General features: G+C 36.9%; 1 protein-coding gene across 1 annotated transcript in view; it reads left to right on the top strand.

Moving 5' to 3' along the window:
- Positions 1-18,656, top strand: part of TTC37 (tetratricopeptide repeat domain 37) — a 126,174-nt gene that overhangs the window by 74,189 nt on the left and 33,329 nt on the right. The window contains exons 26-31 of the mRNA XM_006867880.1: positions 1,544-1,637; positions 4,531-4,608; positions 9,662-9,786; positions 10,591-10,714; positions 12,426-12,647; positions 13,880-13,952. Coding sequence (XP_006867942.1) covers positions 1,544-1,637; positions 4,531-4,608; positions 9,662-9,786; positions 10,591-10,714; positions 12,426-12,647; positions 13,880-13,952 — 716 coding nt within the window. The remainder of the gene's footprint in view (positions 1-1,543; positions 1,638-4,530; positions 4,609-9,661; positions 9,787-10,590; positions 10,715-12,425; positions 12,648-13,879; positions 13,953-18,656) is intronic.

Raw genomic sequence — 18,656 nt, 5'->3', positions numbered from 1 at the left:
AAGAGCAAAGATAACAATTGAAGAACTAAGGTGTGCCTGACCCAAGCCATGGTATTTTCAATGGCCTCATGTTCACATGGAAAGTTAGATAGTGTATAAGGAAGACTGTAGAAGAATTACTGCATTTGGATTATGGTGTTGGAGAAGACTGTTCAAGGTACCATGGACTGACAGAAGAACAAGAAAGTACAATCCGAAAGTTCCTTAGAAACCAAGGTAGCTAGACTTCGTCTCTCATACTTCAGACATATTATCAGGAAGGACCGGTCCCTGGAGAAGGACAACAGGCTTGGTTAAATGGTGGGTCAGCGAAAAAGAGAGAAAACCCCAACAGGATGGATTGGCACAGGGGCAGCAGTTGTGTGCTCAAACACGACAACAATTGTGAAGATGGCACAGGACCCAGAGCAGTTTCGTTCTGTGGTACATGGGGTCGGTATGGGTCTGAACTGACTCGATGGCACCTAATAACAGCAATAGCAGTGAATATATAGACCCGCTGAGAAAGTGTATGGTCAGAAATTTTATGATGGATTTGCTAGCATGATGGGTAGTATTTGTGAAATACTTACATAGAGAGGCCAATCTTTACCCTTCTGCAAAGTTCAGATACTTAAAATAACGAATGAATCACTCCATAACAGTTATGATAGCTAGGTGTTTAATTCTGCCGAGGAGCCAACTCATGTACTCAAAAGATTCAACCATATATGTTTTTGAACAACAGCTACAACAAAACTAGGAAAAGGGGAGTAGGATTAGAGAGAGTATGTGGATAATTCCTTTCTTTGTTCTGACTGTTTTGGCTTTGTGAAGGTAGGATGGAGTCAGTGTCCCTCTTGTTATATGGTGATTTTAGAGATTTTTAAAGAATAACTTTTACTATATGACTTTTATGTAATGCTCTGATGTTGGAACATAATCATCACCTAAAGATGTGGCTACACTGCATTGTCTTAATTAGAATCATTTGAAGGTATGCTTTTCAATACCAGGATGAGTTGTGTTCTTTTTTTCTGTTGTACCTTAGGAGATATGTGGTGCCTTTTGACATTAAAATTGCTGCATTGAAAGTGCCCAAATCATTTTCTCTTTCTATTGTACAGTATTGAGTTAATTTTAAAAAAAACAACCAAACAAACAAACAAAAAAAGACCCACACACATATAAATTGGAAAAAAACAAGAGAAATTGTTCCTAAATTTAATCTTGGGAAGGTGTATGCAGTTAGCCATAGAACTGAATTGCCTTATAAATCTCGTGATTAGTTTTAATAAGAGGTAGAATTTCAAATCATTATTATATCAGGATAATTAAAAATGTTTAAACTGTAAAACATAACTATGAAATACTATTCAATAATTTTTAAAAAATTATTAAATGATTACCTGCATTTTATATTCAAGATAAAATTAGCCCACTGTTCTTAAACAATGCCAGTGCTTCGGGGGTAGTCTGGTGTTTAAGAGCTTGAAATTTTTGAAAATTTTTATAAATATAACCAGTGTACACCTGTGAAGTCAAGGTATTTCTGGCTTTCCAGAAAGAATTCAAGATTATGCTCCAGCTTTCACCATGTTGGGTTACTTAAATGAACATCTTCTACTGAAAAAGGAAGCAGCAGAGGCATACCAAAGGTAAAGTGTACATTTAACTGAAGTGCTCAGTCCTTGTTTATCAGGTGGCATTTTTTAGTTAATCTAACTCTTGAGATTAAGTAGAAGTTTTGACTCATTCCTTGATCTTTCACTACATATTATTACATCATTTATGGGGAAAGATGCAGTCCCAAGTTTTCAGCCATATTTTGTTTGCTGTTGCCTAATGCAAAAGAATGAGAAGGGAGGAAAAACAAAACCAAAGTACACTTGGATTTTATGTTAGAGAAAGCTGTCCCTATATCACTTGTCTAGGTTTATATGTGTTTAGTCAGAGGAGAAACAAAAACTGTATGATGTTTTTCATTTGAATCGTTTTAATATTTAAACCAAGAACAAACTAATTGTAATTGTGTTGATTTCTACTCATAGGACATAGTACAACTATCCCATGATATTTCCAAGGCTGAATCTTTATGGAAACAAAAGAAAAAAAAATAGAACACATTCTTCTCCCAGAGAGCAGCTGATAGGTTCAAATCATTGACTTTTTGGTTACAGCAGTTTGACATTTAACCCACTGTGCTACCTGTTATCCTTATTTTGATATCTACTACATATTTATTCATTCAACAGATATTTGTTGAAGTGTATTGTCCTTGTTGGCACTGGCAATTTAGCAGTGGATTTAAAAGGACATGGAACTCACATTCTGATGTGGGGAAACATATAGTAAGCTAATAGTCATCTGCAGTGGTAGTAATTGCTAAGACAATCAAAGTAGGGTAAAGGGACAGAGCATGCAAGGACAAGCATGTTGTTTTAGAAAGTTTAAGAGATGTAGATTTAGTAAGGAGATTGTTAAACCTTGACCTGAATGAGGCGAGGCAACAAGCCATATGGTTATTGGGAAAGACATCCTAGGCAGAAGGAACAGTGAGAGAAAGTGCTCTGAAACAGCAGTGAACTTGGCATGTTTGGGAAACAAGAAAGCCAGTATGCTAGAATGAAAAGATCAGTGATAGAAAATGAAATTAGGTTCAGTTTTATTCTGTGAAAATAAATTGATTAAGTAACTACTGAGCTCATGAGTAACAACTAGATGAAAAGTTAAAAGACCTGATAGCTTAACCTCTGAAACATATTTAGTGCCCTCAATCTCAGAGCTTGTTTAAAACAAGCTTTGTCAGATAAATAACTGAGGTATACTAAATACTTTGTCATATCCCTGTAAGGACCTGTCTGCAGTTCAAAGGAGTAAACGCTAGATGGTATTGGAGGCTGTATAATCAGGTTATTTTTTCAAGTGTATGTGGAAAGCAGTTTATGAGAAACTATGATTTTAGTTCCTTCAGAGTCAGTAAGTGTATCAGTAAATTAACTAAATGTGGTAGAATACAAGAGTGATCAGTCTTTTAAGTGGAAAATTGGATAACTTTAGGGTATCTGGAACTTTGTTGTGTATAGTACCTTTGGCTTAAAAATGCCAACTCTGCAGCCATTAGATATACACTAAGTATCTGAGGCTTGAAATCACAAATTAGCTGAGAATCTAATCACAAGGAACTTGGACTTTAATCTCCATTGCAGTGTCTTTTAGGCTTCTCAGCAAAATTTTGTTTCATTTTGACATTGGGGATATAAAAAGCATTTCTTAGGTATTGCTCGATGATTAAGTGCTCATCTGCTAACCTTAAGGTTAGTGGTTTGAATCTACCCAGTGGCTCCACTGAATAAAGGTCTATAATATGCTCCTGTAAAGATTGCTGTTGTTGTTAAGTGCCATTGAATCGGTTCCGACCCACAACGACCCTGTATAGGGTTTCTGAGGAGCAGCTGGTGAGCTTGAACCACTGACTTTGCAGTTCAAACGGCTTTGCAGTCTGGGCCTAGAAAATCCTGTGGGGCTGTTCTACTCTGTCATATGGGGTTGCAGTGAGTTAAAGTCAACTCAACAGCACCTAACAAAAATCTTAAGCACACATAAAAAACATTTTACTAAATATTCTACTTCTTCTTGTCACCAAGGCATTTTCCAACTTGCCTAAGGGGAACAGCATGAGTAGAAAATAGGGGCTGACTGCATGTTAAGAAACCAAACTCAATCCCATTGCCGTTGAGTAGATTCCAACTCATAGCAACCCTGTAGGGCGGAGTAGAACTGCCCCATAGGCATTCCATGGTTGTAAATCTTCATTGTAAAACTTCAGTGAAGTTGTTCAGTTTGAGCCACTGACCTTGTGGTTAGTAGTTTGAGTACTTTAAGCACTATGCTGCCAGGCCCCTCACATGTCTGTGGAGTGTATGTGTTCATTCTGAGACTTCAGGGATGGCTTTTCCTATCTCTAAACTCATTATTGCTTAAATGCTTTCCTGTACATGACAGGCTTGGACATATGAACGCATTCAATTTGTATATTAAACTACTAATATATGTTGTTGTTGTTATTATGTGCCGTGGAGTCGGTTCCAACTCATAGCGACCCTGTACAGGGTTTCCAAGGCTGTAAATCTTTACGGGAGCAAAGCCTCATCTTTCTCCCGTGGAACAGCTGGTAGTTTTGAACTGCTGACCGTGAGATTAGCAGCCTGATTCGTAACCAAGTATTTTTAAGAGTTTTCCTTATACCCCAAATATGTCTAGACTTAAAAATGATGACATAAAAGTGTGTCATTAGATTAAAATGATTGAGGTATTTAGAGCTCAAATACAGCAATTTATTTCACCCCATTATTTTCTTGATATCCTAAAAGTCTAAATATTTTCACTTGCTTTTAGTACCAACTTAATAGTTATGAACTGTTAAAACTAGCATTAAAGAACTAGTAGAAATAAATGAAGAAAAAAAAATCTGTCTGGTTAGCTAAGGAGAAATGGTAAAAGAGTATTATTGCACATAGATCATTTAAAATACCTTGTCCTTTCTTAAAGGGCAATTCTGTTGTTACAGACTACAGAAGACCACGATGCATATAATGTTACAATAAGAAACTATGGCAGATTGTTATGGTAAGCATTCTTTTCTTTCCTTGAATTCTGTGATCTGTTGAGTTTTTATGGTGAAACCCATGGGACTGGTGAGGTAATGAACAGTTTCCAGAGTAGTGGGACATACGTAAATGAGGAAGAGGATGACAGTCCCTCAGGATATGTGATTCCCAAGCTGTGCTAGCGGTTTCCTGTACTTCTAACAATCCCTAACTCAAATAAGGAACTGATGGTTTAGGTCAAATTTAGAACTGATTGTCTCTAAACTGAACAAGAGTTCATTTGAAAGAGGCAGTGGCTGTTGTAATAGTGGAAATCTGACTAATTGGAAGACGAATTGGATTTTTTTTTTTTTTTTTTTCTCTACCTTCTTAAAGTGGAACTTCGCTTTAGGAGTCTAAGAATTGCTTTGAAATTATATGCAAAAAAAAAAATTGTGTGTATGTGTACATTTCAGAGGTAGAGAGGCAATCGTATACATTTCCTCAGATTCTCAAAGATGACTTTCCTTCGGTAAGCAGTTAAAAATCAATTCTTTTAGAGGGTAGAACTAGGACCATGTCTTAGTTATCTAATGCTGCTAAAACATAAATACCAGAAGTGGGTTCCTTTAGCAAATAGAAACTTATTTTCTCCCAATTTAGGAGGCTAGCTCTGGGGGAAGTCTTTCTCTCTTTGCTGATTCTGGAGAAAGGTCCTTGTCACCTTTCAGTATCGTTAGCCCCAGCATTCTCTGAAGCTCTCCATACATCTTGGCATCAGTCTTCCTCTGGATCTAGGAGCTTAATAGTGCAGGGACACCCACGTCCAAAGAATGTGCTCTGCTCCACTCCTGCCTGGTTCTTCTTGCCTTATGATAGTAGGTCCTTCTCAGTTCTACTGCCTGTTTAATCCTTTTTATATCTCAAAAGAGATTGACTCAAGATGCACCTTAATTCTGTATAATCCACCTGGCCTCACTAATATCACAGAAGTGAGAATTTACAACACATGGGATAATTACACCAGATCAAGGCTGGTTATCAGATCATATCATAGGGAGTGAAATATATTGTATTAGATCTCATCATAGGAAATTGCTACATATTAACTGCCAAATCACTGAGAAGCCAGATCTACACAAGTTGACACAAACCGTAACTATCACATACTAGAAAATATAAGTATGAAAGGATGGTTTCTGGCTCAAATTAAGGAAGGATTCCAAAAGCTGAGAGCAGCCCCCAAACACAATGGTTCAGTATGAAACCTTTGTGCATATAGATTTTAGTCCAGTTCTGGGATAGGCAGCTCTTTTCTATAGTAACTGTGGGATAGAAGCACATCCATAGGCTCTACTGTTTTGATTTAATATTTGTGTATGTATCCTGGTATGGCCCTGTAGGATCAGAACTGGACTGTGAACTATGAGGTTGGCAGTTCAAACTCACCTCAAATCCCTATACAGAGTCGCTGAGTCGGGACCGACTTGACTTCACTTAACAACAACGACGATCCTTTTGGTTAGAAAATCAAAAGGCATTTCTGAAGCTGAAAGAACTAAAGGAAAAGTTCAAGCCTTGATTGAATTCACATTCAATATTCAAGGATTCTATGGGCAAATATTGAACAATGCGGGAAGCATCAAAAGAAGATGGAAGAAATACAGAGCCACTTTACCAAATAGAGTTGGTCAGTGCTCATACATTTTAGGAGGGTAGCGTATGATCATGAACTGATGCTGTTGAAGGAAGAAATCCAAGTTATACAGTTGGCATTGACAAAAATCCAGATTCTAGGAATTTCTACAACCACCAAAGAGCAAACAAATGCAGTGTTCAAAGTGCTTGCTTGTCTGCGCCAAGAAATGTGGAAGACAACTAATTGGAAGACCCACTGATTCGAAGAGATTCATATTTGTGCCCTTTCTAAAGGGATCCAACAGACTGAGGGAAAGATTGAATAATATCATTGATATCACACACAAGTAAAATTGTGCTGAAAATAATTTTTAATGGTTGAAGAAATACATGAAGAGGGAACTGCCGGAAATTCAAGCCATATTCAAAAGAAGATGTGTCTTTTTTTGCTGGGTATTCTAGAGAAGTAAAACCATTGAAACATATTTGTGCGTATATGTGTGTGTGTGTGTGTGTGTGTATATATATTTTTGTTGTTGTTGTTGTTAAGTGCTGTTGAGTCGGTCCCGACCCATAGCGACCCTGTAAGGGTTTCTGAGGAGCAGCTGGTAAGCTTGAACCACCAACCTTGCAGTTCAAATGGCTTTCATATAGATTTCATATAGATAGATAGATAGATAGATAGATAGATAGATAGATAGATACATACATACATACATACATACATACATACATACATACATACATAGGTACATAAGTACATACATACATAGATAGACAGAGAAGTTTATTATCAAGGAAATGGCTTACAATTATAGAGTCCCAGGTCTTCAGTGGAAAAGAAAAAAGAGAGCCTTTCCCACATTATTTTGGGAGCAGGCCACACCCCCAAGGAAGCATCGCTCCAATTGATTGGCTGCTCACAGCCACTTATCATAGAGCTAGCTGCCTATATTAGGTTTTATCACCTGGGAATAAGCACCTCTTAGCTGAGAGGAGCTCTGGTAACGTAATGGTTATGAATCGGGCTGTGAACCGCAAGGTCAGCAGTTCAAAACTTTCTCCATGGGAGAAAGATGAGACTTTCTGCTCCCATGAAGATTTACAGCCTCGGAAACCCTGTACAGGGTCACTATGAGTCGGAACTGACTCCATTGCACATAACCACCACCACCCAACTGCTAAACCTCCGGAAGTCCTGGCCTAGTCAGTTGACACAAAATCTTACTACAATGTGAAACAAGGAATATCATTGCTAATGACAGATGCATCTTGACCAAAAGCTGAATATACCAGAATGATTTTCAACTGTGTTTTATTGACTGTGAAAAGACATTCAACTGTGTGGGTCATAGACAAATTATAAAGAATGGGAATGCCAGGACAAATACTTGTGCTTGCATGGAACCTGTACATAGATCATGACATAGGTGTTTGAGCAGAACAAGAGTATACTGTGTGGTTTAAAATCAGGAAATGTGTGCATCTGGTTTGTATACTTTCACCATGCTTCTTTAATCTGTATGCTGAGCAAATAATCTGAGAAGCTTAACTATATGAAGAAGATTGCAGCATAATATGAAGACGATTGCAGCTTAAGAATTGGAGGATTACAGATGTCACAACCTTACTTGCTGAAAGTCAAGAGGACTTAAGCACTTATTGATCAAGATCAGAGCCCACATCTTTCGTTATGGATTGTTATTGTTGTTCAGTGCTATTGAGCTGATTCTGACTCATATAGCGACCCTGTATAGAGTTTTCAAGGAGAAGCTGGTGAGTTTGAACTGCTGGCCTTGCAGTTCAAATGACTTTGCACTCTGATGCATTAGCCCACAGCTCCACACCAGGACTAAATAAAGGGAAAAAATTATCAGTATAAAGAAGATAAAAATCCGCCTAACTGGACCAATATAAAGTATCATAAATGGAGAAAAGATAGAAGTTGTTAAGGATTCATTGTTATTTGGATCTACAATCAAAACCATTGAAACAGCAGTCAAGAAATCAAACAACCTCTTGCATTGCGTAAATCTGCCACAAAGGACCTCTTTAAAGGTGTTTAAAAGGCAAGATGTCACTTTGAGGACTAAGATGCGCCTGACACCCCAAGCCATATTTTCAGTCACCTCGTGTATGTGAAATCTAGGCAATGAATAAGGAAGACTGAAGAAGCATTGATGACTTTGGACTCTAGTGTTGAAGAATATACAGCACGGATTGCCAGAAGAACCAACAAATTTCTCATGGAAGTACAGCTGGATTGATCTTAGTAGAATGGTGAGACTTTGTCTCACGTTCTCTGGGCATGCTATCAATAGGGACTATTTCCTGGAGAAACAAAGTAGAGGGTCAGCGCAGAAGCCCCTTCATGAGATGAATTGACATAGTGACAGCAACACTGGATTCAATCAATGACTATGACACTAGCAAAGGACCAGACAGTGTTTTGTTCCATTGTATATGGTCCCCATGAGTCAGAACTGACTCTGTACTACCTAACAGCAAGTCATTTTCAAATATAATTTAAAAGAAGCTAAGTGTGAACATCAGTTTGAGTCACAAGGTTGGTTCAAAACCACTAGCTGTTCCTCAGAAACCTCATATAGGGTTGCTATGAGTCGGAATCACTACCACAACCATGTGTGTAAAATTAAATCCTTCTAGTATATCCTATTTGAAATAAATGTATTTTCTGTTTCAACATATAATCCTTTTCTATAGCTTCAGCACCTGTTGTGGTGCTATAGAATAAGCATTGGACTGTTAATTGCAAGGTCAGCAGTTCAAACCCACCAGCCACTCCATGGAAACCCTGTGGAGGGTCACTATGAGTTGGAACTGACTCAACAGCACTTAACATCAACATTGGTGGTAGTGGTTATGTGCCATGGAGTTGTTTTCGACACTTGTTGTTGTTGTTGTTAAGTGCCGTCGAGTCGGTTTCGACCCATAGCGACCCTGAACAGGGTTTCCGAGGCTGTAAATCTTTACGGGAGCAGATCGCCTCATCTTTCTCCCGCGGAGCAGCTGGTAGTTTCAAACTGCTGACCTTGCGGTTCGACACTTAGCGACCCTATATAGTGTTTCCGAGGCTGTAAATCTTTATGGGAGCAGAAAGCCTCATCTTTCTCCTGTGCAACAGCTGGTAGTTTCGAACTTCTGACTTTGAGATTAGCAGCCCCACTCGTAACCACTACACTACCAAAGCTCCTTACAACAACATTAAGTACTTCCTATTTGAAATAAGTGATATGCTTTCTGTTTAATTTTTAAGTCTTTTTTTCTACAGCTTCAAACCAGACCGATTTTAGTTTACTGATTTGCCACCATAGAAAAATCGAAATATAAGTGGAATTATTTAAAGAACTTTTATGTAATATTATCTGTGTGTTTTAATGATACAAGCCATAATTGTTTTTGATATTAAAAGTAATTTGCATTCTACTTCTTAGTTCCATTGGTGACTATGATAAAGCTATCCATGCTTTTAAGTCAACACCCCTTGAAAAACTGGAAGACATCATAGGTCTTGCATTAGGTTTGTTTATGAAGGGCCTTTATAAAGAGAGCAGCAAAGGTGAGTATAATGCTTTATGCTATGGGGCATGTCTTAACTATTACAAAGCTGGGTAGCACTTATTCATGGTTAGCTTATCTGCAGAAAGCTCTGACATTGAGATAGGGGTGGAAGGTGCTGTGTATTAAATGTGATTAGGAGTCAGGAACCATATTTGACCTTTTGAAGCCGCTACCTTATTTAGTGCATTGTTATGATGAGTAGTCCTTATAGCAAGCAGGGTTATGAGCTGAGTGTTATCTTCATTTTACAGATGAGGAACCTGAGACCCAAGATCACTTAGGGTAGATATCTCAGTTAGCATTTGAAAGCAACTCTTCACTATACCACAATGCTTAAGTGTAACTTTCTGAGAAATGAAAACTCCGACCATTGTTAGTAATAATAGATTTTGGGTTATTCAAAAATGCTAACTAAGTGCATGTCCACATATCTGGGTTTAGCTCATTGTAAGCGTTCACATTGCATGATGGAATTGCTGGTCTTCACGTGGGGATTTTGGTGATACCTTAGTTCCTTCTGAACTAAGCTGACTCTTTAAAGATAGTGACTCAGATTCTTAACATATAAATTGGGGGATGTCCTATAGTTATTCTCATTATATCCCCCAAATTGCCTTGGAACAGATAAACTCAGATTATTATACATTCATATTCCATCTCAGTGAAAACAGGGAACAGTAAAATACAATTTCAGTTAGATCTTTATTAAAAATAGGATTAGGAAAGGAAAATTCCCACAATAATTTGTAAGTTAGAATTGATTTTATTTTGTTTTGTTTTTCTTTTCAATTATATATAATAGCCTATGAGCAAGCCTTGTCTATTGTTGAATCAGAGCAAGATAAAGCACACATCTTGACAGCTCTGGCAATAACAGAGTATAAACAAGGAAAAATGGACATAGCCAAGACATTGCTCTTTAAATGGTATGTAAAGTTGACATTAACACTTAAGGTGACCAGATACTTAAATATTTGAATTAGAATTTGAAGCAATGTAAATTAAGATCTTAATGTTTTAGGAACCTTTTGGTGAGAAAAAGGATTATGCTTTCCTGCTTCTGAACTGGTAACCACGCTTGGAGACTTGAGATCATGGTTTAGTAATTAGCCCCTGATTCATTCAGCCCTTCAAAACCATCTTTTTCCAGTTTTCTTTGTGTATTATTTTTTAAGGAGCCCTGGTGGCACTGTAGTTCAGTACTTGATTGCTAACTGAAAGGTTGACTATGTTAATCCACCAGCCACTCTGCTAGAGAAAGATCTGGTAGTCTGCTTCTTTAAAGATTGTTGTTGTTAGGTGCTGTCCAGTTGGTTCCGACTCATTGCAACCTGTATAGGATTTCCGAGAAGCAGCTGGTGGGTTGTAAATCCTATGGGGCAGTTCTACACTTATAGGGTCTCAATGAGTCAGAATTAATGAGACATCAATGGGTTGGGGTATACCATTTGTTTCTTGGACTTCTGGTGTGGCGCTGTGGATCAGCACTGGACTGTGAACCTCAATGTCAGCAGTTTAAACCCACCAACTACTCCTTGGAAACTCTATACAGGGTCACTATGAATCAGAACTGATTCGACAGCACTTAACAACAACAACAACATAAATATTAGTTTTCGTAAGAGTAGTTCATCACCTGATTTGTAGGATTTTGTATATTAATATTGAATAGATAATTTTTTTGTTTTGTTTTGTTTTTATTTAGCTAAAGGAAAAATTGGAATTGTCTTTTTTTTAAATTAATACTCAAAATTTATATTATTGGCTTTTTTGTTTTCTTTCTTGTGTCATCTTGTTGTTGTTGTTGTTAAGTGCCGTCTTAGAGTGTGGTTATTTGTATTGCTAGAAATGACTTTGGCTAATTAACATCCTTTCTTATTTGGACTAATATGGCATAAGAGTTAACTTTGCATACTTTAAAAAAAATAGAAATACATATTGATAAATATGTGGTTTTTTTAATGTTAGAAACATTTCTATTAAATGTTAATAAACTTTGTTTTAAAAGTTTTTGAACATATCTTTGGCTTATTACAGTAAAAATCCATAATGATTTTTAGAAATATTAAATTTGTAGAGAACTAAGATTAATAAAGATTTCTAAACATTGTCTTTCCCATATAGGAGGACTAAATCTGATTTGTTTTCATTGGAAGAGAACAAAGAATGCTAGATAGTAATATACAAAGTAAAAATTCTCCTTTAATTATAAAAATACTCACTTGGAATGACAGCAAATAGATACAATATATACTTCAAAAGTTCTGGTTTCAATAACAGTGAACAAATAGGAAAAAGCTTTCTCAAAATGTTAAAAATCAGATCTTATATTAAAGATTCTTTAGTATTCATACTTTTTGGATTTTTTTGAAACTGAACACTTGTTAGCAAAATTATTCTGTTTACCTAGAACTGAAACCTACTTAAATATAATGACCAGAATAGAAACTTGGTTATTGTTGCTCTGTGAAAGGCCATTGCTACTTTTAAGCTACTTATGGCAGTCAGTAAGCTAGGAAATTTGCTTTTATAAATTAATCTCTAAGGCTTGGCTTAGTTTGTGAATCTTTGAGTAAATTGGTTTTTGTACTTGATGTTTACTCATGACCACTAAACAATTAACAAGTGTATGTCCAGTTCTATCTTAAAGGAACCAACTGTGGAAAGCCTACAAGCTCTGTGTGCTCTAGGATTGGCAATGCAGGATATCACACTATCCAAAGCAGCACTTAATGAATTACTGAAGCACATCAAACAGAAAGACAATGATTATCAGAGATGCCTTCTCACTTCTGCTGTTTATGCACTCCAAGGCCACAGTGTGGCGGTACAGAGACAAGCATCCAAAGCTGTTCACAGGTAGATTCTGTAATTGTGAACTTGGGGCCTAATTAAAGCTTATTAAGAATATTCAAAAGGTAAATATATACATTCGGAGAAATCATGGTATGGTACTGTAGGATAAGCACTAGACTGGAAGGTCAGTTTGAACTGCATGGTTGGTGGTTCAAACTTACCAGCCACTCCTCCAAAATCCTATAGAGGATTGCTATGAGTCACAACTGACTCAACGTTTAACAACAACGTATAGATTTGGAAGAAGTCCTGGTGTGGTGCCCATGGATAAGCATTGGACTGCTAACCACAAGATTGGTGGTTCAAACCTACCAACTGCTCCTTGGAAACCCTATTCAGGGTCACTATAAGCTGGAACTGACTCAAGGCACATAACAACAACAATACCTTGGAAACCAAATTGTAGCTTTATGTTACAGTTGACTGACTGTACCCATTATTTTACCTATATTGTTTCCTAGTTCACATAATCATTTCAGAACTCATTTAACTCCTCCCAAAAGTTTTTTTTTTTTTTTCAAATTCAGTTGATAAAGAGATACAGAACAGAAACTTGACCCTTATTTAGATTAAACCTCAAACTTCGAGTTAATATAAAAGCTCTTAGTATTTCTCGAGTTTGTAATATTGTTAGACTGTTATTCAGTACTATTCCGGCTGATAGTTTTAGGAATTTCTTGGTCACTTAGTTATTCACTAACTTTTTAAGATTTGATTTATACATTGTTAGTACTAGCAACACTGATTGTTTTATTTTCTTCAGTAAGATAATGTATCTATAGTTTGTTCTCCTTCCTTAGTTCATTCTGATTGACAATCTTTGAGGGCTGTATTTTTTAAAGATTAATTTTTTAAAATAGAAAGCTTATTCCTTGTGATGCCATTTCTGTTAGAAGTAATTTTTCCTCTGTATGATAATGTTCTGTAGTCTTTTTCATCTTGTTTGTATTTTTTTGAACACAACATATTAAATTTCCTTTACCTTTATTTCTTAGCTTTGTAATCATCACATTGCTGATTTGTCCTTCTGACTTCCTTAAGGACTATTGGTATATATTACACAGTTCGTTTTCAAAATAGTAAGATACTTTTACCAAGCGTGGCACTGAATATGAAATTGTTTTAGATGCCTGAAAGGTCTTAGATTTATGTGTTAAATAAAATGATTGTGGTTTATACTCTTTTTGGTAAAGTGACTGCCATCCCTAAATCTGCCACTTTTAATATTTCCACAGTAACCCAGGTGACCCTGCTCTTTGGTCTCTGTTGTCCCGAGTGGTTGCTCAGTATGCACAGCGAAATGCAGTGGTGAGTAATGTTACACATTTTGGCAAAAAGGTAAAATAGCTTGTGATGTGGTGAATTTAAGTAATTTTAAATTCTATAAAATAATCAATCATTCCATCATGGGAATTCTGTTACTGAAACAGATTTTCCATTAGTCACTCAGCAGGTAGCACACTGAGTACTCTGTATTGTGATACTCTCCTAGGTGTTGTGGAAAGCAACAGAAGTAGGAGGGCCTTTTTGAACAAACAGATTGTATTGATAGCTACTTGAGAAGGTAATGCTTGTGATATTGCAAAATAGTAAGCATGAGCGATTGTTTTTATCAGTCACCAAATATAATTTGTCCTAGAAGGTCCTTGCTTATAAGGCAATAGAAATAGAACATTACTAATGTCTGAAAATGTAAATATAAACAAGAAGTCATTGATAGTTTCTAAAAGAGATTGTATACTATATTTTAGAATTGTAACAGCCAGATATTTTTAGGAGCCTATAAAGTATTAAGTATTTTGAGGGAGTGTTGATGGCACTGTAGGAAAAGCACTGGACTGTTAACCACAAGGTTGGCAGTTCAAACCTATCAACTAGTCTTCAGGAGAAAGATGAGGCTTTCTGAAACCTGGTGCCTTGTTTTAATATGAAAGCTCTTAGTATTTTTTGAGTTTGAAATATTGTTAGTCTTTAGGTGATGGTGTTGATTGACTTCGAGTCATTTCCAACTCATAGTTAGTTACACTGTATAGGGTTTCCAAGCAGCAGCTGGTGGGTTTGAACTACCAAACTTGTGGTTTGCAGTCAATATTACTCAGGTTGATGGTTCTAGGAACTGATTCAATGGCACCAAACAACAGCAACAATGACATAAAGTATTCTGTTAACTCACACAGTTAATATGTTCTTTCATAGTTCGCTTAACCATTTATTTATTAAGCTTAATGGTAATAGCTAATATGTTTTGAACAGTTATTGTTGTTAGGTGCTATCACATTGGTTTGACTCATAGTGATCCTATTTACAACAGAACAAAACACTATCCACCCCTGTGCCATACTCAAAATTGTTGTTTAAGCTCATTGTTGCTTCTACTGTCAATCCATCTTGGGGGTTTTCCTCTTATTCATTGACCCTTTTTCTTTACCAAGCATGATGTTCTTTTCTAAGGTCTGGTCCTTCCTAACAACATGTCCAAAGTACAAGACAAAGTCTCACCACCATCCCTTCTTCCCAAACAGATTTGATTTTTCTTCTGACAGTTTATGGCTCCAACACCATAATTCAAATACATCACTTCTTCTCAAGTCTTCCTTATTCATTGTCCAGCTTTGCCTAATCCAATACATTGTTTGATTTCTTGACTGCTGATTCCATGAGCATTAATTGTAAATCCAAGTAAAATGAAATCTTCAACAGCTTCAATATTTTCTGTTTATCATGATAACACTTGTGAGGATTTTTGTTTTCTTTATATTGAGGTACAATGAATTGCTACTATGTCTATAATTTTTAGTATAAACATTGTCCTTTTCATCAATTCTTTCTCATGGCAGCCCATATGTATCAGAATACAACTATGCTTCATAGAATTTTCAGTGGTGATTTTTTGGAAGCAGATTGCTGGGACTTAAGGAGCTCTGGTAACATAGTAGGTACGAGTTGGGCTGCTAACCTCAGCAGTTTGAAACTACCAGCCGTTCTGCGGGAAAAAGATGAGGCTTTCCACTCCGGTAAAGATTTATAGCCTCCGAAACCCTACGCAAAGTTGCTATGAGTCAGAACCAACTCCCTACCACCACTTATAAGGTGCTTCTAGGTAAACTCAAGTTGCTAGTATTTTGGTTAGCAGCCAAGTGCTTTAATTGCTTGTAGCACAAAGGGACTACCATCAGAAATCTTAGTGGGTCTGTGTTTTTCACTTTTGCTAGTTTTGTTTCATAATTAGTTGATTGTGTATACTTGAAAATTTATTTGTAGGAACAATTTGAAGCCTAAAAATGAAGGAACCTTTCCATAGAGAGATTTGTGGTTTCTTCTGCCAATTGCTTAAGACCTTCACTAAAATTTGGATCCAAGGTTTAGGACTGCAGATTTCTTGGCCAGCCAGGATCCTGTGTGACAGGGTTCGAGGTCATTTGAGAGATGGTTAATCTGAAGTTATATATTAAATCTAAGGGGATAGCCTGTTGCCATCTTAGTTTATTGTGAATTTCATGTATACTCCTATCCTTTGTGAGCCTTGGGCTTTCATTCCTAGCCCAGCCGCCCAGGAGGCCTTAAAATGAAAAGTTAGGAACTTCACATGGCAGAAGTGACTTCTCTGCTCATTTACCTCTCTGAGTCCACTTCTCACTTTCAGTTTTGGCATGGTAAGTGCTTCTAAGAATACAGTTAAACATTATTATCCCAATGCTTCTCAAACTTTAATATGCAAACGAAACACCTGGCAATCTAGTGAAAATGCAGCCTCTAATTCAGCAGACCTGGGTGGAGTCTGATAGTCTGCAGTTTTGTTAGTCTGTCAGGGAGTGTGGATGCTGCTAATGTATAGACCAAACTTTAAACTAGGTTTTAGCCACATTTTAGTTATTGTTAATAAATGGTTGGTTCAAATAATGTAGAAAACCATCATTGGTGGTTGTGGAAGTATGCCGTGGAGTTGGTTCTGACTCATAGCGACCCTGTATTTACATGGTTTCTAAGGCTGTAAATCTTTACAGGAGCAGAAAGCCTCATCTTTCTCCTGCAGAATGGCTGGTAGTTTCAAACTGCTGACCTTGTGGCTAGCAGCCCGATTCATAACCACTACACTACCAGAGCTCCTTAGAAAACCTTCATTATTAGACACCAAATGAACTACTTATTTAGTACTGTCTACTGTGCTAAGCAAAGTCCTGGTGTGGTGCTGTGGGTTAATGCACCAGACTGCAAAGCCGTTTGAACTGCAAGGTCGGTGGTTCAAACTCACCAGCTGCTCCTCAGAAACCCTATACAGGGTCGCTATGGGTTGGAATCAACTTGACGGCATTTAACAACTGTGCTAAGCATTTTTATGTTGTTAAATGCCATCGAGTTGGTTCAGACTCATAGTGATCTGTACAGCGTTTCTGAGGAGCAGCTGGTCGTTTGAACCACCAACCTTGTGACTCAAACTGACCTTACAGTTCACAACTTATCCCACAGCATCATACCAGGCCACCAAGCATTTTTATAGAAGAAGGTATATTTAGTTTTAGATGAGGAAACTGAGACAGAAAGATTCAGTAACTGGTATAGTTGCAATTAGGAGTTGTGCTGTGGGGATTCAGTTTCAGATCTAAATCCCAAAGACTCCTCCTAATCGTCTGCCTTGTCTTTCTACTGATTATTCTATTTCTACTTCTTTTATATTAATGTATTTTTGAAATTTTATATTTTAGCATTCTTTATAAATTAAATAAAGCTTTGAAAGAATTTCTGTTATACTTTTGATATTAAAATGAAGGGTGCTATATATATACTTCTGATAGAAAATAAAGTCATCCTTATAACTCATTTGTATGTACAATGTACAATTGAATTTTTTTAAATTAAAGATTCCAAATAGACATTATGCAAGCTCTCGGGTGCTGTGGTATATTTTTCTATTTTTGTTTTGGCTTGATTACTGAAGTAATGGCACCATAGTTTTCTGAACTACAGTTACTTGTTTCCAATGGACTACAAGAATTTTGTGTTATTTGTCAGTTTGTAATGGTATGATGGTGTATGTGTTGATGTGATGCTGGAATCTTTGCCTACCAATATTTCAAATACCAGAAGGATCATGTGTCATCGACAAATTTCAGTGGATCTTTGATACTAAGATAACGTAGGCAGGAGAACCTGGTGATCTAATTATAAAAATAACGGTCAGTGAAAACCATATGAATAACAGTACAGCACTGTGTGGTATAGGGCCAGAATTTGAACCTCTCCAGTTAGAAGACAATTAAAATATAATTAAGGAAGAGCCTCATCAAAGTAGAATTGACCTTAATGACACAGATGGAGTAAAGCTTTCAGGATCCTCATTAGCTTCTAGGAAACAACTCAAACTGAGAAGACACAGAAGCAAACATCGATTAATAATTAAAACGTGGAACATATGAAATAATAATCTAGAAAAGTCAGAAATGAAATGGAATCCATAAAAATCGATATTGTAGTCATTAGTGAGTTGAAATTGACTGGTATTGGCCATTTTCAAACAGACATTCATATGGTCTATTCTGCCAGGAATGCCAAACTGAAGAGTAATGGCATTCCTTTCCTTGTCAAACAGAACTTTTCAAGATATATCCTGACATACAACACTGTTAGTGATAGGGTAATATCCATACACTTGTAAGGAAGAGTGGAGTCCTAGTGTGGCGCTGTGAGTTAATGCGCTGGACTGCACAGTCGGTTTGGACCGCAAGGTTGGTGGTTCCTCACCAGCTGCTCCTCAGAAACCCTATACAGGGTCGCTATGGGTCAGAATTAACTCTTAACACCATGAGGAATAGCAAGAAGGAACCCGTACATAGACAAAGAGGCAATAATTCAAACAGGACAAGGGAATACTGAATGGTTTAAAATCAGGAAAGATATGTGATAAATTTATATTCTTTCACCATACTTATTCAGTCTGTATGCTGAGCAAATAATCTGGGAAGCTGAGTTATATGAAGAAAAACCCTGGAATTATTAAATGATATAACATTGCTT

This window comes from Chrysochloris asiatica, unplaced genomic scaffold, assembly GCF_000296735.1.
Source record: "Chrysochloris asiatica unplaced genomic scaffold, ChrAsi1.0 scaffold00111, whole genome shotgun sequence".
In the NCBI taxonomy this organism is placed as follows: Eukaryota; Metazoa; Chordata; class Mammalia; order Afrosoricida; family Chrysochloridae; genus Chrysochloris; species Chrysochloris asiatica.
This window is presented reverse-complemented; position numbering and strand designations above follow the sequence as displayed.